This window comes from Pan paniscus, chromosome 16 (assembly GCF_029289425.2).
Source record: "Pan paniscus chromosome 16, NHGRI_mPanPan1-v2.0_pri, whole genome shotgun sequence".
Classification (NCBI taxonomy): Eukaryota; Metazoa; Chordata; class Mammalia; order Primates; family Hominidae; genus Pan; species Pan paniscus.
The window spans coordinates 74,055,210-74,082,981 of NC_073265.2; the positions used below are offsets into that span (position 1 = coordinate 74,055,210).

Sequence of the window (27,772 nt, forward strand, 5' to 3'; positions counted from 1 at the left end):
AGAAAAGCATCAATGTAAAGGGTTGTGAAAATAAAAACATGTTAAGGAACTAAAGGCTCTCAGTTGGTTAACATGCAGTTCATTTTAAAAAATATGTATATTTGATTGTCTCATGATTAATTGGGAAGAATTTTGTCATTTTTACTGAAGTCACTTGTACAGAGACGCCAAAGGATGTTTGTGATCTCTTGTTTATTTATTGGTGGCCTTGGTCACAGTGAGAAGAAATGTTCTCAGGGCATTTTGTGTATTGCAAAAGGGAGGTGCCATTTTCGTAATGAAAAATTAATGACATATCCATCAAATTAGAGACTCAGAAGAGAAATAATGCATTGTTTTTTACTTGCAGAAAAATTAGACACTATGTGTCCATTATCAGAGTGTGCAATGGCAACAATAAGGTACGTAAGGAGAGCTCCCCGGGGCCCCAGGAACACCCCAGCAAGATTTTCAGCAATCAGAACTAATGGCTTTTAAAATTCACTTTTAGGCTGAGAAAATATCCGAATGTGTTCAGTCTGACACTCATACAGGTACGGTACCCAGTATTTATTCTTAGAGTTCATTGAGTTTTTGGAGAAAAAAAATAAAAACAGATCTTTAACTAGCTTGCCTGGTGTAATGGTGGGATTTTCCTCAGACTGTGGCAACATTTCTCTCCTTGACTCCCCAGGCTGGCTTATGAGTCACTTGTACAGAGGACTTGAGCGCTTGTGAGCATTCTGACGGGTGCCCTGGGGCGGGTCTCTGAGCCTGCGAGGGAAAGAACTGGTCAACTGAAATGCATGGACTCATATGAAGTGTGGTTTTATAACCTGATTTATACTTTAAGAGGGTTGAGTGTTTATCCCACAGTCCTTTAACAGGGATGTCTTCATCTGTCCTGACACTTACCACTGCCAGCCTGCAGGGAGGTAGCCAGGCCCCTCGCACTTGCCTCACCTCTGTGTTTCTTAACCATGCCTTGGACACCATCTGTTCTTCCCCATAGCTTTCTTACTGCAAATGCATTTCCCTGGTTTGGAGTCACCTGTTTCCTTCAAACGTGTCATGACTTCAGCAAGCCACTTCCTGTTCTGGCCCTCACAGATGAAGGGGCTGGGCTGGGATGGTGAAGGACCACTCCAGATTCAGGCAGGAGGTGCTCTGTCAAGTGTCTGTGTAGACACTTGGCGTGCCACCCTGCCTTGCCTGAGTAGTGTGCTCTGCTTGCCCATGTGGTCTGTAAGAGCCTCTGAGGAGAAGACTTCCCTTCATGCTGTTGGTGACATGCTTTCTGCCTTACCAGAACAGTTCATTCTTTCATTCTAGAAACATTTACTACATATTTTTGTGAGCACTTAATGTGTACAAGATACCTGTCCTAAGTGCTTTAGGTACAGCTTATTTTAATGAAGCCTTAGAATAACTCAAGGAGGTAAGCATTTTTAGGTGAAATTCTCTTTACAGGTAAGGAAACTGAAAGTTTAAGTAATCTGCCCAAGGATCTCCATTTAGGAAGTGGCAGAGCTAGCACCTGAATCCAGGAGGACTGACACTAGGGCTCTGAAGCACAGTTTTTATGGGTGCCCCAGGAGCAATCAGAGATTTAATCTGAAAAGAAGAGAGACACATTGACACAAAGGAACACAGCAAGTGATAAGAAGTGATCCGCAGGAATGAGAAAGGGCAGTGGGTAGTCTTCTAGACAGGGAGAGGTGGATTTGAATAAGAAAAGAAATGTGAGCGGGAAAGCATTCCAGCAATAAAAACAGGCATAGAAGGGGGAAAGTACATGGCATGTTCCAGAAAAAGCAAGTACTAAATTTTGACTTATATAAAAGGTCAATGGGGAAAGAGGTATTTGGGTCAATAAGAATCCTTAAATGCTAGGTGGGAAGTTTCCATTTTCATCTGTAGACAGTGGGAGTCTGAGGATTTGTGAGTCAGGGAGCAGCGTGATGACATCTGAGCTTTGAGAAGCTCTTAGAGCATGTATGTAAGATTACATGGAAGGAGACACCAGAGAGAAGAATACCAGCATTGCCATGGTCGAGAGGAAAGAAAACAATGGCTAGGGAATAATAAGGTGATGACAGTAGGAAGAGAGAAGAGAGGCCAGATGTGATGATGGTGTGGGACTAGAGAGAGAAAAGAAAGTCCTTGAAAAGGTTGTTTCTGAGCCTGGAGATTCAGGGAGTAGCAGTAGGGCTGGGGAGGATGAATGTGGAGAGCTCTACCTGTGAGGTCCTGGTGGGCAGTCAGGTGGGTTTGTTTGTTCACCCCTTTGCCCATTTATTCTACAGATTTCTGTTGAGTACCTGCTGAGTGCTGGCTTCTGTGTTCTGCAAAGAGGTTAGGTCTAGAGATGAAAATGTTTCTGGCCAGCCAAGCATTAGCAAGTAGCACAGATGTGGAAGTGATGGAAACCAGGGATGGTAAAGAGGAATGGAAACTTTGAGGTTACAGTGGAAGAGAACAGCAAGAAAAGGAGAGGAAGGAGGGGTAAGGTGGATTCCTAGAGACCACCTACCTCCAGAGAAGGAGGAAACAGAAGCAGGAAAGAGGGGTTAGAGGGAGGAGGGAGTCTGGAGAGCATTGCTGAAGCTGAAGGTGGGGAGAACGGGAAGCATCAAGACTGGTCAGGGCTGAAGCGCACATAGGGAGGGAGGGGGATATGGAGCCAGAGATGGATAAAAACTTGTGCTTTGCATTCAAGAGCTCGTGTGTGACCTGCCGACATGCCGTTTCAGGAGAATGGCAAGGGCAGAAGCCAGATTGCAGGGGCTGGAGGAGTCAGAGTAGAAAGCAGCATGTGTGGGCCTGTTATGGAGAGTCCTACACTGCAAGTTCACAGGGGGCTTTTACTTGGTTGTAAGCATTTTTTTTTAACTCTTAAGAAGAGTACCATAGGGCTGGACGCGGTGGCTCACACGTGTAATCCCACCACTTTGGGAGGCTGAGGCAGGCAGATCACCTGAGGTCGGGAGTTTGAGAGCAGCCTGACCAACATGGAGAAACCTCGTCTCTACTTAAAATACAAAATTAGCCAGGCGTCGTGGCGCATGCCTGTCATCCCAGCTACTCAGGAGGCTGAGGCAGGAGAATCACTTGAACCCGGGAGGCTGAGGTTGTGGTGAGCCGAGATCGCGCCATTGTACTCCAGCCTGGGCAACAAGAGTGAAACTCCATCTCAAAAAAAAAAAAAAAAAAAAAAGCCACTGTAAAGTAGGTATGACTATTATTTATATTCCTTTATTACAGAGGAAGAAACTGAGGCTCAGAAAAGTTCAATGAGCCAGGTGTGGTGGCTCACACCTCTAATCCTAGCACTTTGGGAGGCCAAGGCAGGTGGATCGCTTGAGCCCAGGAGTTTGAGACCAGCCTAGGCAACATGGTGAAAACCTGTCTGTACCAAACATACAAAAAATTAGCCGGGTGTGGTGACACGTGCCAGTAGTCCCAGCTACAGGGGAGGCTGAGGCACGAGAATTGCTTGAACCTAGGAGGCAGAGGCTGCAGTGAGCTGAGATCGCGCCACTGCACTCCAGCCTGGGCGACAGCAAGACTCTGTCTAAAAAAAGAAAAAAGTTGAAAGACAGCCTAGAGTTGGGCAGCCGGGATATGGCAGAGCTGGGACTGAGAGGCAGAGTCAGTGATGCAGTCAGAGGAAATGTTCGGCAGGGGGAGCATCTCCCAAACTGCATTTGTACCAGGGCATTTGGTCGTTTTACTTGGTCACCGTTGACTTAGGAGTTTTACCCATCCCACCCAGGTGAGCCACTTGCCCATCCTACCTACCCCCTTAGCAGCATAACCACCTTTATGTCCAAAGGTCTCAACTGGCCATCTTCACTTGAGAAGGCAGGGTGAAGCTGTTATAGGCCATGGGCCAGCCAAAGTCCTTGGTTACACACAACAGAAATCAATTCTTCAGCAGAAAAGGAGTTTTTTCTGGAAGGAAATAGGGTTGCTTATAGATTGGACCACAAAGCTCTAGAACTAGTTTTGGAAAAGGAAGCAGGAACCTGGGGAAGCCGAGCAACTGTCCCCACTGCCGTAGGCATGCCATAGGAGCACTGTGCTTAGGGGGCCACTGCTGTCACTACTGAGCTTTGAGCACCACTGGCCCTGTTGAGGTCTGGTTATAGGGTGTTGCTGTTCTCACCACGGGTAGCATAGCTTCTTCACACCTCGCTTCCTTGCCTCACTCAAAAGCAGACTCTTGGAAGGAAGCACTCATTTGTCTGGGCCTGTGTCACCTACTCTGTCACTAACTGGGTATGGAGCAGTGGAGTCTCTGGCCTTCTCCCTCCCCTACTGAGAGGACTTAGTACTCCCAGACATGGGAAGGAAGGTTCAGGGTCTGGGCATCCAAAAGAGTAATAAAATCCCAATACATGCTCCCTTTTCCCTGGCCCATGTGTTGTTTTCACGTGACACTGTCTCACTGAGGACACCAAATTGTAGTGACAACTGTCCAGTCTATTGACTTGTTCTAGGTCAGGCCCTGAGCCTGACTGTAAGCATACAGAAATGAACATGAGTTTCACTGTCTGGTGGAAGGAGAAAATAATTTGAATATGCTGTGGTTTGTACTACCACACTGGAGAAAAGCTGGGGAATGCTTCCCAGCAATGATGATGATGATGGTTGACCTGGTGTCTGAAGAGAAGTAGGGGTCATGCAGAGGACAAGGTGGGAGAAGCAGCACCCATAAAGGCATCGCGAAGCGAGGCTGGGGCAGGCCAGTTTGGATTCATCCTGTAGGCAGAGGAAGACCAAGGGAATCTTTATAAATAGGTAAATGGGAAAGGGTCAGGTCTTAGGAAGACAGTCATGGAGAAAAGAGATTGAAGACAAAGTAACTCCTGAATCCAGCCTCAGGAGCCCAATCAGAGACTGGATTCAGGAGTTACTTAAGTATAATCAGTAGGATTTGGGAACCAGCTTACTGTGTGGGATAAAGAGAAGACTTCAGAATGACACCAAGATATCTAGCTTGGCCACTGGATGACATTAGTTAAAATAACAAGTGCAAATAAAATCGTAAGAAAGCAGGTTTGTACAGGGAGTGGATAGTAAGTTTAGATTTGAACTTACCACATCTGAAGTGATAAGCCAAAACTTTTGGCCCTGGGCCAACTCTTCTGAAGAGAGAAAGTGAGGCAGGAAGACTGAGTACCAAGAAAGGAGTCCAGCAATAATAGACGTGAATAATGGCCAGGGGAGCACTGAGGAGCAGGATGAATTCATTCATTCATCATTCATCCAAACTCAGTGCAGTTGTGTCTCTGCTTGCAAGATATGTTTCTAGCTGGGGGTGAGGTAAACAGTAAGCAAATAAACATACAGTATATCAGATGGTGCTAAGTTCTGTGGAGAAGAATAAAGCCAGGGGATTGGGCATGCAGGGGATGAGGTGGTCAGGACAGGCCTTGCCAGTAATGTGACAGGCTCTAGTTCTTGTTCAGGTGGTATGGAATGGAGCCCAGGCCTCATACTTTGCAGGTGTTCTCATGGGCTACCAGGGCTGGGGCCATTGTTAGAGGCCTCATAGATCATTGAAAAGACTTGGGAGATTTGGTCTGCGCCTGGAGAAAGTGAGCTTTCTTGGGAGGAAGAGGTAGTTACCAGAGGCCCATGTGCAGAGAGTCCTGTGGGCTTGGCAGTTTGGAGGTGGCCCCGTTGCAGAGTAAGTGCTCTGCAAATGCTTGTTGATAGTGCCTGAGGAGATGTTCCGACAGTCTGCTGTGGTCCCGGCAGAATGACTTTTGGGCAAGTCACATAAAATACTGGGGTCTGGACTTCCTCATATCCAAACTGGAGCTCATACTTCCAGGCCGCAGGGCTAATGCGAGTTGGAGGAAGCTGCTGTTTTTGAGGGGTACTGATTGGTTACCCTCTCTCATCACCCCCACTGTTTTTCCAGGGTTTCCTGGATTTACCCAGCAGGTCAAGGAAATGCTATTAATTTTTCTGTATTGAAAGGGTGGGCAGAGTTTATGGACCCTATTTTACAGAACAGGAAGCCAAGAGCAGAGACATGAAGTTGCAGGTGATCCTGAGCCCGAGACATGAAGTTGCAGGTGATCCTGAGCCCAAGCCCTGGCTATGGAGGCCTAGTTAGTGTTCTCTCCACTGGCAGGCCCGATACCTCAGGATGAGTATGTGTTTTCTGAGCACCCAGTAAGCATGAGGCCCTGGGCGCAGCACGCCTTCAGGAGCTGGTAGTCTCATTGGGATGTTAGCCTCACACTTCATCTTCAACCTCTTGGTGTTCCCTGAGGAGAGCTTCTGAGAGCTGGGTGCTGGGGTGACAGGGTGGAGACGTGGTCCATCTCTACCCACTGGGCGAAAATTGCTAGAATCATCTATAACGTGCTACAGGGACTAGGGGAGCAGTGAGCTTAGCAGGGCTTTTGGGAACAAGAGGATCTTGTATTTACATAAAGTAACTTTGAAACAGTCAAGTAGAAATTAAAGCCTGGTTAGTCTCCCTCCACTTTTCACAGTGCGTCCTTCATACACCCTCTGCTGCTTGCTCCTCTCCAGCCACACTGCTCCATCTGCACAAGCAGTTTCCTCCTCCTGGAAATGCTGTCGTTCTCCTCCTCATCTTGGCTGCAGCTACAAGACTCCATCCATCTCCTTTCTGCCCCCACTCCCTTGAGAATCTGCCATTTCCCCTCCAGGCTCCTCCTGAACTTCAGAATTATTACTGTAACTCCTAGTTTACCCACCCTTTTCCCCACTGACCATCTCCTTTCGAGTTCATGGACTATACCTCATTCATTTTCACCTCCCTAATGCCTAGCTTAGGGCATCACACATGGTGGGTGAAGGTTTGTTGAGTGGAATAAAATAAGAATGAAGGAACAAATAATCATAAGTTCTCAGCCCAGGCTCATCAGGTGGCTATGTGGACATTACTCATCATGAAGCTCAGAGGAAGGAGACACATTTCCAGCTCCATGTGGTTGAGAAGAGGGGAAATTTGAAGGAATGAACACTTGGAGAGAGGGTGCAGTGTTGTGTCTCAGACAGAAGGAGCCGGTGTCAAGGCTGTTCCAGAGATGGAAGGCGGAGCAGTTGTGCTGATGCAGCACATTCATGGGAAACAGTGAGAGATGAAAGGCAGGCTGCTGCAGGCCATCCTTACCTGTCCTTGAATGCCAGGAAGTTCTTTATCTCTGAGACGCTGAAGGATTTTGAGTAGGGGAGCCACAGTGGCTGATTTAACAGAACTTTGATTTGTGCACAGGAAGGTGCAGGTTTTTGGTGAAGCAGATGTGTATTTATTGAGCTTCTATACACATATGCTTCTTCCAGCAGATGGTAGGCACAGTGCTGGTCACCTAGGAAAGACAGGAAAAACTGTCCCTGCCCTCAAGTCATTCATGTTAGCAAGGAAGGCAAGAAGGCAAGACAATAAAGCAGGCTGTTACCCAGCACTGTTGGGGTGGTGTGGAGAGACTTTAAGGGAGGGTTTCCCAAAAGTTAGGATACCTGAACTGCATCTTCAAAGAAGATCAGAGGTAACTAGGCGAAGAAGGTGGCAGGGGAGAGGCACATTTCCAAGTAAGTGGTTTGTCCCAAATCATAGAGGTTTGGGAGGCAAATTAACAAATCATAAATAGTTCAAGGTGGATAGAGATAGGAGGTGCAGACCTCATAGGACTCTGGGTGCCACACTGAGGAGTTTGAATCTTATCCTAAAGACAAGGATGAGCCATTGAAGTGTTTTGATTGAGAGATCTGGTTGGATTTTTGTTTTACAACGATCGCTTGGCTGCCTGCAGAGAATAAGTTGAAAGGGGTAAGGTTGGTGTTTTGGAACCAATCTGGGAGGCCATTAATCCAGGGAGGATGACAAATGTCTGAGCTTGGACAGGGATAGAGCAGGGGATAGACTGGAGGTGTTTAGGAGGTAGAATCCTTAGATTTGGCTGACCCAGTGGAAGGAGAGGGGAGGGGAGAAGTGATGGATGACTTCTGTCTACCTTATGGTACATGCTGTTCAGTGATCTGGGTTAAAGAGCAGATTTGGAGAATGATAAGGACTTCATGGTGGATAATGAATTCATTTGCAGTGCCTGAGGAGTGTCTAAGTGAGGTGGTAAATGGTAAGTTAAGATGTAAGTCTGGAGCTCAGGAGAGAGGCCTGGGGTAAGATGGCAACATAGGAATTAATTAAAAGTATAGGTAGAATGAGATCTCCCAAGGAGGTTTTGTTGACTGAGAAGGGCTAAGGATAGAACCTTTTGAAAAACCACCTTTGGAAACACCAGGGGTACTGAGGAAGAGGAAATCATGAAAGAAACTAGAAAGGAGTAGTAAGAAGTGGAAGGAAAACCAGGAGAGTGTGGACTCCGCAAACAGAAGTGTCCAGAAAGGGATCAGTTGTGTCTAGTACCACAATCAAGTCAGGTCAGGTAAGGATTGAGTTGTAGCCTTCAGATTTAGCAAAAAGGAGGTCGTTGGTGACCTTGACACATTCACTCTTTAGTGCCCACAGAGAAGAGGATTTAGTTTAATTGGGCAAAGAAGCAAAGAGCAGGTGAAGAGCCTTCTCGATGGTGCAAAGGAAGTGCTAAGGGCCTGCATTCGGATCCTGTCCATGAGCAGGGAGAGAAGTTCCAAGTGAGGAAGCCAAGACAAGGCAGAGAAGCTACTCCATGGCTGTGGGAAGAGCTGAGCTCAGCGCCCACCCTGCTATGCACTCATCTGCAAAGCAGCTCTCAGTTTCCTTGTCTGTGAAATGGGGATGCATGGTACCCAGCAGGTGCACAGAGAAGGGGTCAGGAAGGTAAGTCAGAGTTGCCTTGTCAGTGATTGGTTTGGGGGTCAGGATTAGAGAAGAGTCAAAGACAGTCCCCGTTTGAAGCCTAGGAGAGTAGTGTGTCCTTCGTAGAGAAGAGGGGGTGAAAGGGAGGCAGATGAACTATCATTTGAAATATACCTCAAACAGTGTTCACCATACTACCCTAGGAAAGAGAAGAATGTTTTCTCTGGGATATTGTAGTCCTTATTTTGTAGAGAAAATAAAAGATTTTTTTTCTTTAGGGCAAGATGAGTGGGGATCAAAATTTTCCCATCATTTTATTTAATTATATAGAAATATAATAGGAGAAATTCTCCTGAGGTCATTTCTATCAGTTGTCACTTTATGTCTTGGGACTCTGTAATTACATAATCTGGAACTGTAAAGCCCTTGTTTATCTGTGCACCTGGTGGGACATTTTGAGAAACTCTACCCCCATAAAACTGGTTTCTCATAGTCTTCATCTCTGTACTGTGTTTACTTTTGTGGCATTTAAAACATTTAAAGTTGAGAGTTTTAAAAAAATTTTAGATTGGTAACCTTCCTTAATATGTTGTTTAAATATCTTTGAAGGGTGATTTATCATTTGTTTCTACAGATAATCAGACAGGCAAACATAAAGACAGGAGAAAAGGCTCACTAGACGTCAAAGCTGTTGCCTCCCGTGCAACTGAAGGTGAGTGACAAAGACAAGAGAAAAAAATGTGATCAAATCACTGTTGAACACATGGAGCCCTGCCCTGCCTTGCCCAGGCTCATCCTGTCTACCTCCAATTCTTGGGAGAGGAGGGAACCCTCTGGAAACTAGTGTTCCCTTTCTCCCTCTCTGTGGACTCCTGCCAATGGGCTCCATTCTGAGCCTTTTAATGGAATCAGAAAATAAAGAAAAGGAAGAAGATACATTTCCCATATATTCTATACTTGCTTTTCTAAACTGTAACAGCAGAAGATGTCAATTCATCTGCTATAATTGTTTGAATTTGGTAATTCTTAAAGATCTATCGTGGTTTGCAGTTTGCCATGGAAACTTTTAGAGAGAAGTGAGCTCGATTTTGGAATTGTGAAAGACCCTTATTCAGCAAATATTTAAGTTCTAATTGAAATATACTTTTTAAAAAGAATATGTAAGTGCATGGTCTGAATGACTTAGTTTTTGAAATGTAATCAACATTGTTTATACAGAGTGTGGAGGCAGGTATTGCTGCTAGCTGTATACATTCTTTGGCCCAAAAATGAATACAGAAGGATACAGAGCTGGTTGTACTGGTTCAAAAGACAAACTTTTCCAAGGTGATATCAGCTAAGATTATACAGTAGGGATCAAATGCCACCCTCTCATCCCTCACAGATTTGTTGTAAGGCCCAGATGACATGCTGTGTACTCCTTGCACTGGAAAGACCATACAGATTACACCCCTGCTTTGAGGGCAGGATTGGGGTGGTGCCAGTGAGGAAGCGGTATGGGGTTATGGGAAGACTGTAAGCTTTGGTGTCAGAATGACCTCAGTCCAAGTCCCAGCTTCATCTACTCTCTGTGTAGCTTTGAGGGTGGACTTCTGTGTTTCCATTGCCTTATCTGTAAAGTGGGGATAATTTGCTGTCTACAGAGGATTGTGTGAGGATTCAATGAGTGTGTATGGTGCCTGGTAAGTAAGGGTAGGGACTCAGTTAGTGTTAGCTGCCATCGTCATCTTCATTGTAGCTGTCGTGATTACAGTCCCAGACCCTCTGCAGTCCTGGAGCAGCACAGAGCAGGGCTGAGGTCCCTGCCCAGAACAGTCTTCACTCACCACATGCTAATGTTTGTTGATCCTTTGGATTCCTTGGTATATTTCTGTGTTTTAATAAACATCTTTTTCTTATAACTTTTTATGATTTTTGAGTTATAATTTATATACAATGAAATTCACTTGTTTCATTTCAGTGAGTTTTGACAATTCTGTATGCTCATGTAATCACCACCCAAAATAGATATAGAAAATCCACACACACAAACACATCATTAACCATGCAGAAGCAACCACTGATTGCTAGCACCGTAAATTAATTAGGCCTCTCCTTGTGCCTCATAGAATTGGAATCGTACAGTATGGCTTGTTTGTGTCGTGTCTAGCTTCTTGCACTTTCATGTTTTCGAGGTTCTTCCATGTTGTTAGGTATGTCATAGTTCCTTCCTGATTGCTCAGTAGTATTCCGTTATAGGAATATACCACAATTTGTGTACACATCTTCTTATTGTTTCCATTTTGAGGCTGCTAAGAATAAGAATGCCATGAACATTTTTATGCAGGTCATTTTTTGTGGATGTATATGCTCATCTCTCCCTAGAAGTGGGACTGCTAGGCCTTAGAGCAGCTGCAAATGGTGCTCCCCAGTTTTATTCTCCAATAATAGCTCCAACATATGGCACCATGTTACTCTCCTCACTCATCTGTGAGAGTTCCAGTTGTTCCATGTTTTCCCACACTTGGTAATACCAGAATTTAAAATGTTAGCCACTCCAGTGGTTTTAATTTTAATTTTCCTTATGACTGAAGTTGAGCACCTTTTTATTGGTCATTTGGATAATCCTCTTCTGAAGTGTCATTCAGGTCTTTTGCCCATTTTTATAATTGGGTTGTATATCCTGTTGGTTTGTAGGGATTCTGTATATTGTCTAGATATGGGTTATCTGTGTATCACAAATATATTTTTTTAGTCTGTTGTTTGCCTTCTCCCCTCTAAATCATATCTTTTGATTCTTAATCAAAGAGCAGAGGTTCTTAAGGAAATTTATTTTATCAGGTTTTCTATTATTACTTGTGCTTTTTATGTCCTATTTAAGAAATCGTTCTTTATCCCAAGATCGTGAAAATATTCTCCCTTGTTTTCTTCTAGGAGTTTTATTGTTTTATCTTTTGTTTTAGGTCTTTGATCCATTTTAAATTTTTATATCTGGTGAGGGTAGAGATCAAGGATGACTGCCCCTGACCCTGGGGAAATCCAACTGGTCTATCACCATATTGAATAAACATCTTTTGCAGTAGCACCATTATTATAAATCAGCTTACTACGAATATGTGATCTGTTCCTGGACTCTATTCTGTTCCACTGTTCTGTTTGTTTACGCTTGCACCAATATCACAATCAGTTACTTATATAGTAAGTGTTGATATCTGATACCTGGTAGTAGGTAGCTGTTCTTCTTCAGTGTCTTGGCCGTTCTAGGTCCTTTGCATTTCCATGTGACGCTTAGAATGAGCTTCTTAGTTTATACACACATCCTCCTGGGATTTGTTTTCAGAGTGCCTTAAATCTGTAGATCACTTCAGGGAAAATTGAAATCTCAATAATGGTGAGTCTTTCAAATCATGAACATGCTATGTCTCCATTTATTTAGGCTGTCTTTGTTTTCTCTCAGCAGTGTTTTACATTTTTGTTGTAGAAATCATACAAATCTTTAATTAGATTTATTCTTAGGTATTGATGGTTTTTTATGCTATTGTAGTGGTGTTACTTGTTTAAATTTCCAATTGCTTGTTGTATATAGTTATAGAAATACAACTGATTTTTGTATATTGACTTTGTATATCTAGGAGCTTGGGTAAACTTACTCACTGTAAAAGAAGAGGAGTGCATTTATAGATTCTTCTGGGCTTTCTGTATACACAGTCATGACAATCTTTATACTTTTTTTCTTACCTTATTGCTCTGTTTGATTTTTTTCTAATTCCTTTATTTTTAATTGACAAGAATTATGTGTATTTATCATATATATGATGTTTTGACCTATCTGTACATTGTGAAATGACTAAATCAGGCTAATTAACATGTGTATTACCTCATACACTTTCATTTTTTTTGTGGTGAGAACACTTAAAATCTACCTTTAGCAATTTTCAAGAATACCTTGTTATTAATTGTAGTTACCATGTTGTACAATAGATCTCTGTTGTTTGTTACAAGCATATATCAATTATTTTTAAATGAAAACAAGTCCTTTTATGACAGTGATAAAATAGGAGTTTTTATTTTTGGTTTAATGACCTTGTTGGGTAAAATGGAAAGTTGGCAATCCTATAATCACCAAAATTTTAAGAAGTTTAGTTGGGCCCCCAAATTTAAAACATTTGAGACCCCCTGAATTGGTTAACTTTGGACGGTGTCTCTCCTTGGGCCTCAGTTTCTTCATTGGTAAAATGAGGTTGACACATCAGTCTCTGGGACAGCCCCTGGTCCTGTAACGTCTTTGGGAAGCAGCATTTAGCCTGATAGGATTGTTCGTGGAGATACCCAGGACTGGATGTTAACTTTTTTTCTGCCTATATTGCCCGGGCTTCTCCTCACCCCAAAGGAACCATATCTTGACAGGAACAACAGAAATTAACAAACTTTAGAGCCTAAGAATTGCTGCCTGCCTCATTGAAGATATTTACCTAATCAGTCTAGATTAAACATAACAGTGGGAAGCACCAGAGGGTACCTTGAAAAATTTAACCAGAAATTTGTGTATTTCAGTTATTGGTGAGTTGAATGTATTGCTCCTGCCATATATGAAACAAAGAGCATTGTGTGGCATTGTCTTCCAGAACATTTTTACTCCTAGAGAATGGCAAGCTAAGTAATTATAAAGGCTTATTGTCATAGACACAAAAAGAGGCTGTTTGACTTTGGCTTGCTAGATTGTTTCCTCTGTTTTCTCTCTGGCCTGTGACATCAGAAGTTCAGTCCATGGGGGCATATGTGCATTCTAGTGCCTAGAACTGAAGGAAACAGAATTGGTTATGCCAGAACCCCAGGCTTGTTAAGATGGGAAGGAAGCTCAGCAAACTCAGTTCTATCCTGCCCCTTCATCATGCAGCCGAGCACACTGAGCCCTCTGCTGTCAAGACAGGTGCCCAGGGTTGTGCACGCCCTGATTTGTGCATCCCTTTCTCCACAGTTTCCAGCCAGAGACGACACTCTTCCATGGCCCGGATACATTCCATGACAATTGAGGCGCCCATCACCAAGGTGAAGCAGTTTGTGGTCTGTCTCCATTGAGCACACATACTCCTTGTTCTCCCCAAGGATCATTTCCAATGAGAAGAAACAGGGACCCGCAGTAATGAGCATGCTGTCATAGTTGTGTGGTGCTAGTAGCCTCCTCTGAAGAGAGAGGATGTGTGACATGGGCATTTTAACTAGTCTTAAGTTAGTATTAAGTACTATGGCCAGACTGAGTCCTGTTGGGTTTTGTTTTGTTTTTGCTGTTATTTGTTTTTTAGAGATGTGCTCTCTCATTTCTGTTGCCCAGGCTAGTCTCAAACTCCTGGGCTCAAGGAATTCTCCCACCTCAGCCTCCTGAGTAGCTGGAATTACAGACACGCACCGCCATGCCTGGCTTTCCCACTGTTTTTAAGGTTATGAAACTCAAGTATTTTCTTTCCATAATGTAGGTAATCAATATTATCAATGCTGCCCAGGAAAGTAGTCCCATGCCTGTGACAGAAGCCCTAGACCGTGTGCTGGAAATTCTAAGAACCACTGAGTTATATTCACCACAGTTTGGTGCTAAAGATGATGATCCCCATGCCAATGACCTTGTTGGGGGCTTAATGTCTGTAAGTATATTTGACTAGACTCTTGGCTAGAGCCTGTCTGTTCTTGGTTGTTTTCTCAGAGGTTATTCACTTAAACAGATATTGAAGAGGCAGGCAGGGCTCTGTAGGGTTCAGTCAAGACCTAAACTCTCCTCCATTGCCTGGGTTCTGCTATTCTCTGGCCAAGCACCCACCTGCTGCCTGCCTCCTAGGGAGAGCTTAGCTTGGAGCAGAGCAGGGAGGAATGTAATCCTGACAGTCTGCTGAGCACCAGTTCTCCAGTGTTGCTTAGGGCTTCTACAGTAGTTTATCTAAATAAAGCTTGTTTAGTTGTATTAAAGATCTTCAAAACTGGGACAGTGTAGAACAGAAAGATTGTCTTTCTCCCGCCATATGTATTTAAAATGGTGCCAGGGGGTGCAACAGTTTGGCCTTCAAAGCATCCCACACACATTTAGATGACTGTAGGAAAGAGGGGTTTGGGAATCTTTCACTAGAAGGGGGCTTTGTGTCATAGACTCTTGAGGGGTCCTGGATGCCTCCTTCAGCATGTCTGGTGTAGAGCTCTCACAAGAGAGGGACAACTTTGTGCAGCACAGATTATTCCATTGCTCTCTGTCAGCTTTTGTCTTGGTCAGAAGCAAAATCCACCTCCCTCCCAATTCCTGCTTTCTGAAGTCACTGGATTTTATAAAAATAAGGTTCCAGGCAGAAATCTAGAAGGTAGAGTGTTTACAATGCTGATAATATCTCACTGTGGTCTTGCCTATTTGAGACAGGGTCTCCTCCAGACTGCAGGTAAGAGGTGAAAATCATGAGGGATGGGGGTAGGATAGTGTCCTGGAGGCGAGCAGATGAGAATAGCCACAGGACTGGAGAAAAGGGGCTGCTGAGAGTACGGGTTTGGGCCAGGTGGTCTGGAAGCAGTGGTGAGGAGCCCAGGAGAGTCAACTGTGGGGAATGAGGTCACTTATGAGGTGAGAGAGGAGCTAATGTTTCCAGGAAAGCCTCGTGTCCTCAGAGTGAGGAGGGTTGCACGAAAATGGAGGAGAAGGACTGAGGGCAGAGCACAGTTGTCCCCAAGAAACCAAATGGTCCTGGAGTGCAAGCAAGAATGCTGGGCTTAAAGACCACCCACCCCTCAAAAGATGCAGGCTCATCTCCCGGGTGTTGACCTTGCTCCTGAGTTTAGCTTCCAACAGGGCCAGGACCATCCTTCCCAGCATTAGCCTGTTGTGCTCTCCAGTAAGTGACTGAGGTCAGTGGTCGATCACAGGGGTGGACCTGCTGGGCCCAGGGCAGCCTTGAGTGCATTGGTGGAGAGGGCTGCCCTGAGTTGTCCTGTGGGAGGACCACCTGGAGTTTCCAGGAAGGAAAGAATAGTTGTGACTTTTCTTTTTCTTGTTTCCTTGATTTTTATCAGGATGGTTTGCGAAGACTATCAGGGAATGAATATGTTCTTTCAACAAAAAGTAAGTTTTTCCTTTTTAATTTCTTAGATCACTGTCTATAATACTGCAGTCTAGCTTAAGTGATGAAAATAATTTTTCACCTCATTAAGAAGTTTCTTGGTATGTCATAAAGCCTCAGAAACAAAGCAGCTGTCCCTGAGGCGGTACTGTCCTCCCTAAGAAACAGTTAATCCTGGCCGGGAGCGGTGGCTCACACCGCCGAGATGGGCAGATCACAAGGTCAGGAGTTCAAGACCAGCCTGGCCAACATGGCAAAATCCTGTCTCTACTGAAAATACAAAAAATTAGCCAGGCATGGTGGCAGGTGCCTGTAATCCCACTACTCAGGAGGCTGAGGCAGGAGAATCACTTGAACCCGGGAGGCGGAGGTTGCAGTGAGCTGAGACTGTACCACAACACTCTAGCCTGGGCAACAGAGTGAGATTCCGTCTCAAAAAAAAAAAAAAAGTTAATCCTTTAAAGCCTATTTGTTCTCCAAATTACATCACTTTACAGACACTCAAATGGTTTCAAGCAATATAATCACTCCCATCTCCCTTGATGATGTCCCACCACGGATAGCTCGGGCCATGGAAAATGAGGAATACTGGGACTTTGATATTTTTGAACTGGAGGCTGCCACCCACAATAGGTGAGTTCATGCAGAGCTCAGCAGCGGGAGAACTAGATTCCCAGGGCCTGTGTGAGGAGGCTACCTGAGGAGTATGGATTGTGCACAAGCCTGGTACCTGGTCAGGGTGGGGCCCTAAGGAAGGAGTAGCAGGGCACCAGGTGGCTCTGAGTCACCAGGGCCTGGGGGAGAGTCTGCTGGCCACAGTGATGGCACATTCATGGAAAGCATGCAACTGAGCCAGTGACTTCTCCAAGTAGCACAGGACTTTTTTCCGTGAAATAAAGGTATTTCTCCTGTAGGTGGTAATATGTTAAGATTGCTGTAAGAGATCTGCTCAGAGCCTAGAACCAAAATTTATTAGAAACACATACACATGTGATAAGAGCTGCTCCCAGCTTTTGGTTGTTGTGTTGGTGATAGGCATAGGGACACCCAAAGCCCCAGTCATCCTCATCTGGGTGTGATCACAGAGAGAGGGAGCAGGAATGGGGTTTTGCCTTGAGTTTTTTCCCTTGCGGGAGAAGAGCTGTTAACCAAAGGTGGTAGTTGGCTGGGCACACAAGAAAGGGAGGTCCACAGAGCTGATTCCAGCCAGGACTGCCCACTAGGGTGTCTAGGCAGAGGTGTGCTCGGTTGGGCCATGGGATGGCCCCTCAGGTCTCATCTCAGTCTGGGTGACCTGTCCCCAAGATAACTCCCTGACTTTTTCAGGCTCCCCTTGAGTTAACCTGCTGATACGTTCTACTTCCCTATCTCCCAGCACAGCCAAGGAGAGTTGAAAAGAATACTCCCTGGGCACATGAGTCTTTGAGCATCTGGTTTACATGCTAGTGACATTACATCCATGTGAACTGGGCTAAGGCAGGTGAGTTTAAGTCCTGCGATCACTTCTGGATACTGCCTCAACACAGCCAGTTTCTTGGCCTTCACAGGCAAGGGCCAGATGCTGGGTCAAGGTGATTTCTCGAGTAAGAACCTAACTTGGTGGCCAGCTGGACACCTCAGGGGAAATCCCCTCATACTTTTAACACCCACCTCCAGAAAGGTGGGTGTTGAGAAAATTCCATTGCATACGGCAGTGTCTGGCTTATATGACATTTTCAGGAAATGTTTTCTCATAGGCAGGATGTCTGGCCAATGGCATCGGTCCAGCAAGTCCAAAGGAGAGGATAGTGTTCAAGGTGGTACAAGCTTAGCCTGGAGAAAGGGTTATTTTGAGGAACCCACTAGTGCAAGTAGGAAGCTGAACCTGGAAGGACAGAATGAGCAAACTCCCCCCAACAAATCGGGAGCCCCAACGAGGCTGAAGTCAGAGCTGCTGTGGACAGCCAGCTCTCACCCGTGCATCATGGTCCCCTGAGGGCAAGAAGTGGAACCAGTTGGTTGGCCCCACCAGAGAGAGGCCAGCACAGCCCAAGCAATCTCCACTTTGCTGCCCTGCACTCTCTGAAATTTGGCTTGGAACCAATTCAGGCCTTAAACACTTGGCCTGTTTGTTTGCTTTGTTCTAATATTGTGGGGTTTTTTCTGTCTATAGGCCTTTGATTTATCTTGGTCTCAAAATGTTTGCTCGCTTTGGAATCTGTGAATTCTTACACTGCTCCGAGTCAACGCTAAGATCATGGTTACAAATTATCGAAGCCAATTATCATTCCTCCAATCCCTACCACAATTCTACACATTCTGCTGATGTGCTTCATGCCACTGCCTATTTTCTCTCCAAGGAGAGGATAAAGGTGAGCTGTTGTTTACATGCCACATTTAATGGGCAGGAGCAGTGGGGAGAGTCTAGTGCTTCTGCCTCCACTAAGATACATAGCATGACTGCTCACGTGTGCAGCCTGGCACAGGAAGGGCAAGGTCATACAAGGAATCAGGCAGGAGGCCACACTAGCTTTGGGAAATTGATGTGTTAATTCATGACATAATCCCAGCCATTCCATGAGGGTACAAGAGGCAGAATTTGGTCCCGGAGGAGAAACCTAAGAAGGACAGGATAGGGCTATTCTTCTGGGGGTCTCACTCCAAGCCTGTACACTAGTAGAGCCAAGTAACTGTTGGATATCCCCACTTTAGGGCCTCCATCTGTACATGAAAGTCTGCAGGGCTCTAAGGTCAGGTTCATCATCTCTGTTCCCAGCACTGCTCCCACCCAGGTTTATCTACCTAATCCAGGGTTCCATTATCCAACCGGATACCCAGATTAGAAACCGAGAGTCATCCTTGCTTCTTTCCACTCCTCAACCCCCCACATCTGGTTGATCATCTGACCTTGCCTCCTGTCACACCTAAATGTTCTCAGATTCATCTCCTGCTGCTGTCCCAGTGAGGCCCCCCACAATCCTTTCGCATCTGGGCAGTTCCAAACTAGAATTCTTGCCTGCCCTGCCTCCCATGGAATGCCCTTACCCTACTGCCAATGCGATCTTTCTGAAACAGCATACCTGATATTGTCATTCCCAGGAGCAGCTTCCCACCTCCCTCAGGATTTAAACTTTAAACTCTACAGCTCTCCACAGTCACCTCAACAATGAGCTCCTCTCATCATTTCCTCTCCTATGTCCCAGTCACAGGCCACTTTTTAGTTTCTGAAGCTTCTGCCCTTGACCTGTTGCTCCCTTGACTGGGGCCTAAGATGACTGCAATCATGCAGGGCCAGGGCAAGTGGCTCCTGGCTGCATTTCCTCCTCTGTATCACGGGACTAGCATTTGGCAGAGAGCAAAGCAGAAGATGACATCTGGCACACGGAGGGAGTGAACAAGTGTTCATTCCTCACCTTGAAGGGTAAACCTTCTCAGAACTTTCCATGCTCCCTCTCGTTCTTATTTCTGTTTTTTTTTGTTTTTGTTTTTGTTTTTTCCAGAAAAAATCAAATCAGACTGTAGGTAAAATAGGTGTCCAGAGAAGGGGACTGTTTTCTAAATTATGAAAACAAGTAATAACAGAGGGACATCTGTGTCAGTATGGCTCAGCATATAAAGAACCCAATTTTTGCTGTATTGCTTTTAAACTACTCTATAGACAACATACAAATATATATTTAGAGAGCTAACTGAAAACAGTTTATTAGAGCATTTATTGAAATGTCATGGTGGCTCACACCTGTAATCCCAGTACTTTGGGAGACCAAGGCAGATGGATCAGGAATTCGAGACCAGCCTAGCCAACATGGTGAAACACCATCTCTACTAAAAATAGAAAAATTAGCTGGGCATGGTGGCGCAGGCCTATAATCCCAGCTACTTGAGAGGCTGAGGCAGGAGAATCACTTGAACCCAGGAGGTGGAGGTTGCAGTGAGCCAAGATCATGCTATTGCATTGCAGCCTGGGTGACAGAGCAAGACTCTCGTCTCAAAAAAAAAAAGAGCATTTATTGAAAGGTAATTCACATACCATACTATTTGCGCACTTAAAATTTAAATTATTGAATTTTAATTTAAATCAATTTAAATAAATTTGCAAGGCTGATTTATTAGCTATACATCTCAAGAGTCTGCAGGGTATTTCCAAAAATGATCTTATACTGGGACATAATGTGTTGAACTTCTAAACTTCATAGGCTATATTTTCTAACCACAACACAACAAAATAGAATAACTAATGGTTAAATTTAAAATATCAGCTACAACAAATGAGAAAATATTCTGAATAATTTGGGAATCAACAAAGAAATAAAACCAAAAATGACATTAGTTAGAAAATAACAAAAATGAGAAGCTTATCTGTCAAAACCTATAGAATGAAGCCAATTATATATTTAAAGGTTTATGTTTTAAATGCCTTAATTACTTTTAAAAGGGAAGAAAAAAAACATGGGAAAAGCAAAATGATAATCCAGTGTGACTCTTGGAAATAACCAAGAAAATAGGTGAAGTTCTAGCCAAACTAGTTAAGATATAAAGACACAAAAATATACAAATTTACAGCAGAAAATAGAAGTACTGCACACATATGTACTAAATCAAAAGCTTTAAAATAGTTTTAATGGAATGTTTTAAATTAAATTGATATAAGAAGTAAAAAAACAAAAAAAGAGGCCAATAACATGGAAGTAATTTTAGTAATTTTTAAATTATTATTTAATTTCTTCAAAAGTTGGCTCCTGACCCAGATGGACAGGTGAATTCTTTAGCCCTTTAAGGAATTTTTCCATGTTACATAAACCTTTTCAGAGTCTTGAAAAAGATGGAAAACTTCCATATCATTTTGTCAAACTCACAAAACTCTGACATCAACCTGACAAAGATAGCACTAAAAGGGGGAAGAAAACTAAACCAATTCCCAGTTAATGTAAGTGGTGCCTATTTTAAATTTTATTTAAAATTGTTTCTCTCCTTTATTAATATTAGTTTATGCTGGTCTAAGTCAATATCTCAGACTAAGGACTTTTTTTGTGATGGGTCTAGAGAAAGACTGGCTGAGGAGGTGACTCCTATCTGTTGAGAACACCTGTATTTTGGTAAGTCCTTAACTTGTGTGAGACTAACAAATATGCAGAAATATAACTGTTTCAGGGTGGAGATAGGAAAACTAGATTTGCTCACGTAGTATGCTTTTCTTAGAAATCTGAAATATTCTTACCTGAAAGTAATAGGGGAGAAAGAAAACTATACAGAAGGCTTCCTTGCCTTCAGTGTCATACCCCAGTTTTTAAAAGCTCTCTTGTTTTCAGGAAACTTTAGATCCAATTGATGAGGTCGCTGCACTCATTGCAGCCACCATTCATGATGTGGATCACCCTGGGAGAACCAACTCCTTCCTGTGTAATGCTGGAAGTGAGCTGGCCATTTTGTACAATGACACTGCTGTGCTGGAGAGCCACCATGCGGCCTTGGCCTTCCAGCTGACCACTGGAGATGATAAATGCAATATATTTAAAAACATGGAGAGGTAAGAACAATGGGAAGTGTGTTAATCCCTCTCTCTCTTTTTTAAACAGCTATATTGAGATATAATTCACATCTTATACAGTTCACCCATTTAAAGTGCACAAAGTATACAGTGGGCCGGACATAGTGGCTCATGCCTATAATCCCAGCACTTTGGGAGGCTGAGACAGGAGAAATCACTTGAGCCCAGGAGTTTGAGACCAGCCTGGGCAACGTAGGGAGACCCTGTCTCTACAAAAGGAAAAAAAAAATTAGCCAGGCTCGGTGGTTGTGTCTGTAGTCCCAGCTACTCGGGAGGCTAAGGTGGGAGGATTGCTTGAGCCCAGGAGGGTGAGGCTGCAGGGAACCGTGATCACACCACTGCACTCCAGCTTGAGCAACAGAGCCTTCCCTGATCTCTCATGCTAAGTTAAACCCTCTAATTATTCAATCCCAGATTTCTTCATAGCACGTATCACATTTCTTATTTAATAATTACTTTTTAATTATTTGCGTAATGTCTGATTAGATTCTTAAGCTCTGTAAGGTCACAAGGGTCATATGTCACTGTGCCCTCGGTGCCCTCAGTGCCACAGTGCTTGCTACATACTAGAGCGAGACCCTGTCTCAAAATAATAATAACATGTACAGTGGTTTTTAGTATATTCATAGTGGTTTTAGTATCTTCATAGAGTTGTGCAACTCATAGTATATTCAATTTTAGAATATTACCCCTTCGATAGAACCTCAAATTTATGAGCAGTTCCTTTCCATTCCCCCTCAACTCCCCTAGTCCTAGACAACTACTGTGATCTACTTTCTGTCTCTATAGATTTGCCATTTCTGGACATTTTATGTAAATGGAATCATACACAATATGTGATCTTTTGTGACTAGCTTTTTTCACTTAGCACAATGTTTTTAAGATTCAGCCGCTTTGTGTCTGGATGTTTCAAGATGAAGTATAATGCTGATATCTTGAGCTCTTAGAGACTCTCAAAGAAGCAGTCATCTATCTCTCTCCCTGAAGCACTCCACTCTGCCCTCCTGTGCTCAGCATACATCTCCTTGGCATTGTCTCTGTTTACATGTCACTTCCTTGGGGAAGCCTTCCCTGATCTCTCATGCTAAGTTTAACCCTCTAATTATTCAATCCCAGATTTCTTCGTAGCACGTATCACATTTCTTATTTAATAATTATTTTTAATGATTTGCGTAATGTCTGATTAGATTCTTAAGCTCTGTAAGGTCACAAGGGTCATATGTCACTGTGTCCTCAGTGCCACAGTGCTTGGTACATACTAGGAACTTAGTGAATATCAGTTGAAGAATGAAAAAATATTGTGTCATGAAGAATACTTATTAATTTGGATTTTTAAAGAAGAGGATTCTTGATTTTGTAAAACTCCTTTCTGCCATGTTCTAGGATTTCAGAGGTGGAGTTAAAGTAGTTTCTATTCATATTTGCTTATAGTTACATCAGTTATCAATGGAAAACTACATGAGACCCTATTAACTTTCCAGAGAAAGTTTTCTACTCAACTGCAGAAAAGGGATTGAATAGAGACTTTGTTTCATATTCATACCCCTTCAAATTTTGAATTACATGGATTACCCCTTCAAGAAATGAATTTTTTAAAGTACTAAAATAAAAGCAAGGGTTAGAGGTGGAGGTATCAAGTACTCCCTATGATTTCTCAGCTTTCAGAAGATCGATCCTCACATTCTATGGGCACTAAAATTGTTGGGTCTCAAGGTACCTCCATGTGGGGTATATTCTTTCTAACCACAGATTTCTATCTTCATTGACAAGATAAACACTGCAACTATAAGTTTTGCCTATAGCTTTTGGTTTTAACTTCTTTTGAGGTTCTAGGCACTAACGATCTAGGCACTAACCCCTAACTTCCATGTCTTTTTAAAATGTGCCTTGTGACTTTCAGTGGCATTAGATTTATAGCTGCAGAGGACACATACCTGGATAACAGATTGTTTTCAGGAGTACCTGTCTGGTCTGGATCAGTAATTTGTAGCAGCCTCTAATTTGTCATCGAAAACAGGAATGATTATCGGACACTGCGCCAGGGGATTATCGACATGGTCTTAGCCACAGAAATGACAAAGCACTTTGAGCATGTCAACAAATTTGTCAACAGCATCAACAAACCCTTGGCAACACTAGAAGAAAATGGGGTAAGGGAAACTTATTGCAAAGAGAACCTGTGTTTGGGGTCCTTGTACTGTTGTGTTATGGAGACACATGGGCTATGATATCAGCCACAGAAGGGTTCCCTCAGTGAGTCTATTAGACTCTTACAGGGACAGAACTAATGGGATACACACACACACACACACACACACACAAAGGGGAGTTTATTAAGTAATAACTTACACGATCACAAGGTCCCACAATAGGCTGTCTGCAAGCTGAGGAGCAAGGAGAGCCAGTCTGAGTCCCAAAACTGGAGAACTTGGAGTCTGATGTTCAAGGGCAGAGAGCATCCAGCATGGGAGAAATGTAGGCTGGGAGGCTAGGTCCATCTCTCCTTTTCATGTTTTCCTGCCTGCTTTATATTTGATGGCAATTGATTTGATTGTGCCCACCAGATTAAGGGTGCATCTGCCTTCCCCAGCCCACTGGCTCAAATGTTAATCTCTTTTGGCAACACTCTCACAGAAACACACCCAGGATCAATACTTTGTATTCTTCAATCCAATCAAGTTGACACTCAGTATTAACCATCACAGTGGGCTCACTGAATTTAGTTTTTATTGGTTAAAAAATTATTTAAAGTGCAAAAACTTGGCAGGAAAAAAATTAGCACATCCAACTAGATGGGAAAACTCGAAAGGAAGGTCAGATTTTAGATAAGCTAACTTTAGACAGACTATTCCGGCACCCTTCCTCACTAATATCCCCCTCCCTTCTCCATTCTGTGATCAGTTGGAGCCCTTGATATCTCTTTCTAGCCACTCCCACTGGGCACATATCATGGTAGCAGCAGCTATCCTCTCTTGGTCCTCACTTAGAGGAACATGTGGATTGAGAAAGACACTGTATTTGTGTCACAAGGGTGACATTATTGTTGCCCCTGTTTCTACATTTGAGGCATGGAGTCCACAACAACTGCTGGGCAAGGATAACATTAACCCTCTCACCAGGCAGGAGTCTCCAGCTGAGGAAGCATACAGGCCCAAGTTCCCATCATTTGCTTATCTGTAGAATGGGGATAATAAGTCTCAAGGCATAGGACTGATGAGCATGGTACATGGTAGGCACTTAAGAACTGGTGCCTATTATACTAGATTCATTGTGTCATCAGCAACTTAAAGAATATGTTCTTTCATGAACCTCTTCTTTGAGGCCCACATTTACTGAACATGTTGGCAGCAGCTCACAGTCTTCTCTCCCACCACCCTCCCCAGCTCCTATCACCATCCTGAGATATTTGCCACACACAGGGATGACTTATCCTCGCAGGCTAGGATCATAATTCCTTGACTTCTAACTCCATTTTACTTCTGCAATTCATTTGTTTGGCCATGGCCTTTGTCTGCCCCCTGGTTTTCTAGCATATTACCCCATGACACTTACTTTGGTTTAACCTGATGTTGAGAACTATTTCTTCACCCTTTCCTGTTCTCTCAATTTGTCAGCCTGCCCCTGACTTCACTCTCTTTCCAAAGACTTTTAACAGAGGTGCCTGTACCAGCCTGTTTTATTGGCTCCTGCTCTGCCATTCTGGATAGGGCTGATTGTCACCTGGCCACCACTCCTGGCTGACCTCATGCCACAGAAGGAAACCATACACCCAGCAGACTTGGTTTCCTCTGTCTAGTCTGGACAGCCCCTAGAGCTGAGTTCTCTGCTCCACTTAACATTATGGTTCTCATCTCTGTTGTTGGTACATGGGGTTACTTCTGAGAGACTGAAAATCAATATCCAGTGGGTCAGAGCAGGAGAAAGGAAGATGAAAGAGAATAGTTTCCAGGCTGGCAGTACGAAACTATAGTCACACTGCAGGTATTAACGGATCTGAAGAAAGAAGGGTCAGCACAGAGCTGGTCACAGTGGAAACCTGGAGCGAGGAGAGCTACTGAAGTGTCACCGGTGTAGTATTCATTTTGGCACTCTCCAGGAAGTGTGGGAAGCCTAGAGTCAGGATGCCACCCATCCATCTTGATGGCAGTCTGTTCCCTCTGAGCTGGGACCATCAGGGCTTCTTACGCTACTGCTATTGCATATTGAAATCATATGACTAACTCCTTTGGAATGTTGCTTGATGGGCACAGAATCAGACTGAGGAGACCTGCTTGCCTTTAGTCTTTTTCATTGCTCTCTGCCCCAATACCCTCTAGCCTGAATTCTCTTCAGAGAGCCTACAAATAGTGGTTCTGTTACATCATAAATTGATCCATATCCAGTGGGGATCCTTGGATGCAGACAGCATATGGTACTGTGAGTGGAAGGCACGCTGGGACTAAAGGCAGAACTGAAGTTCTTATCCTGGCTCGGCTGGTTGCTTTGGACAAGTCACTTCACCTCCCTGAGTCTCAGTGTCCTCATTTGTAAAATGTAATAAATAATACTTTCATGCTTACCATTAGATCTTCTTGTGAGTGCAGATCAACAGAGAATGACTGTTAAGTCCTTTATCCATCAAAAATGTTAGGTGTTATCTTGGGAATCTGCCCTATCACAGGACTGGGTTGAGAAGTATGGAGGCTGTTGGGCTACAAGAGCCCATTTGTTGTGAGGGCAGAGAAATTTATTTTTTTCAGCTCATACTCTTCTTTAATAAATATAATAAAAGACAAAACCAGTCTTTGAGTTCTTACCAAGGGGGAGAGAGAGAGTGGAACAGAAAAAAAGGCAACTGTGAGAAAGATTTAGTGAGAGGAAGAGAAGAAAGACGCAAGGAAAAGGGGAAGGGCAGATATACCAACCCCTAGTGCTACCCTCCACTTCTAGGTCCTGTTGGAATCTCACTGAGCCTCGGTTTTCTCCTGGGTAAAATGAGAGGCCAAGCTCAATGCTCACAGTATCCTTGGCACTGTTTTGTGAGATCCTTATAGATCCTGACTAGTGCTCTTTTTATGCTTACAGTGGGACAGACCAGTAAGAGAGGGCTTGGCACCAAGGGATCCATTTTGATTGCTTTGAATTCCACTCATGTTTCAGGAAACTGATAAAAATCAGGAAGTGATAAACACTATGCTTAGGACTCCAGAGAACCGGACCCTAATCAAACGAATGCTGATTAAATGTGCTGATGTGTCCAATCCCTGCCGACCCCTGCAGTACTGCATCGAGTGGGCTGCACGCATTTCAGAAGAATATTTTTCTCAGGTAAGATGCTGCCTCTTTTAAGTTTCTAGAGAGAGAGTTAAAACCCATAAAATCATACGAGATAATGGACTTAACACTAGGAAATAGGGTTCTAAAAAAATTCTGTCCTTGTTTTGCAAGGTAACAAATGGTAACTGGTAACAAATTTTTTTTTCTTAAGAATATTTTATTTTCCCTTTATTCTTGCAGGATATTTTTGTTAGATATAGCATCCTGGGTTGATGATTTTTTTCCTGAAAGTACTTTTAAGGAGTCATCTGGTCTTCATATTCTTTCTGAGTAGAAAAAACCTCTCTTGGGGCAGAAAAAAATATTAGGAAATATACTGGCTAAGATTTTTCCAGATTTGGTGGAGGGCATATGCACATGCATATGCATACAGATTCAAGAAGCCCAGTGAACCTTAGCCCATGTCAGATGTGTCATAGTCAAGCAGCTAACAGGCTAAAGATAAATCTTGAAATCAGCCAGAGGAAAAGCGACACATTACTTATAAGAAAACAGTGATTCTCATGTCCTCTGACTTCCCATCAAAAACTATGAAGGCCAGAAGACACTGGAACATCTTTAAAGTGCTGTTAGCTTTGGAAGGATCACTTGAGCCCAGGAGTCTTAAGAGCAGCCTGGACAACATGGTGAGACCTTGTCTCTACAAAAAAATTAAAAGTTAGCCGGGCATAGTGATGCATTCCTGTAGTCCCAAGCTACTTGGGAGGCTGAGGCAGGAGGATCGCTTGAAGCCCAGGAGGTTGAGGCTGCAGTGAGCCATGATCATGTCACTGCACTCCAACCTGAGCAACAAAGTGAGACCCTGTCTCAAAGAAAACATACAGCTAACATTATATTTAATGGCATGAGATATTGAATACATTCTTAAGATTGGAAACAAGGTAAGGGTGCCCATTCTTACCTCTTCTGTTCAACCTTGTATTGGTGTTCCTCATCATTGCAATAGACAAAGGAGAGAGAGGTTTAAAGAACAAAAAGTAAGACATACATTTGCTTCTGTTTGCAGATGACATGATTTTATGTAGAAAATTCTAAGGAATATACAAACAATTATTAGCACTAATAAGTGGATTTGATTTACCAATGTCATAGGAC

The 27,772-nt window shown here is 43.6% G+C and overlaps 1 protein-coding gene across 1 annotated transcript in view; it reads left to right on the top strand.

Annotated features, from left to right (window-relative positions):
* Window positions 1-27,772, top strand: part of PDE8A (phosphodiesterase 8A) — a 160,082-nt gene that overhangs the window by 120,667 nt on the left and 11,643 nt on the right. The window contains exons 10-20 of the mRNA XM_008959571.5: window positions 350-401; window positions 491-533; window positions 9,402-9,479; window positions 13,725-13,795; window positions 14,221-14,385; window positions 15,788-15,836; window positions 16,332-16,467; window positions 17,987-18,185; window positions 21,123-21,340; window positions 23,379-23,511; window positions 26,501-26,668. Of these exons, the coding sequence (XP_008957819.4) occupies window positions 350-401; window positions 491-533; window positions 9,402-9,479; window positions 13,725-13,795; window positions 14,221-14,385; window positions 15,788-15,836; window positions 16,332-16,467; window positions 17,987-18,185; window positions 21,123-21,340; window positions 23,379-23,511; window positions 26,501-26,668 (1,312 nt within the window). The remainder of the gene's footprint in view (window positions 1-349; window positions 402-490; window positions 534-9,401; window positions 9,480-13,724; window positions 13,796-14,220; window positions 14,386-15,787; window positions 15,837-16,331; window positions 16,468-17,986; window positions 18,186-21,122; window positions 21,341-23,378; window positions 23,512-26,500; window positions 26,669-27,772) is intronic.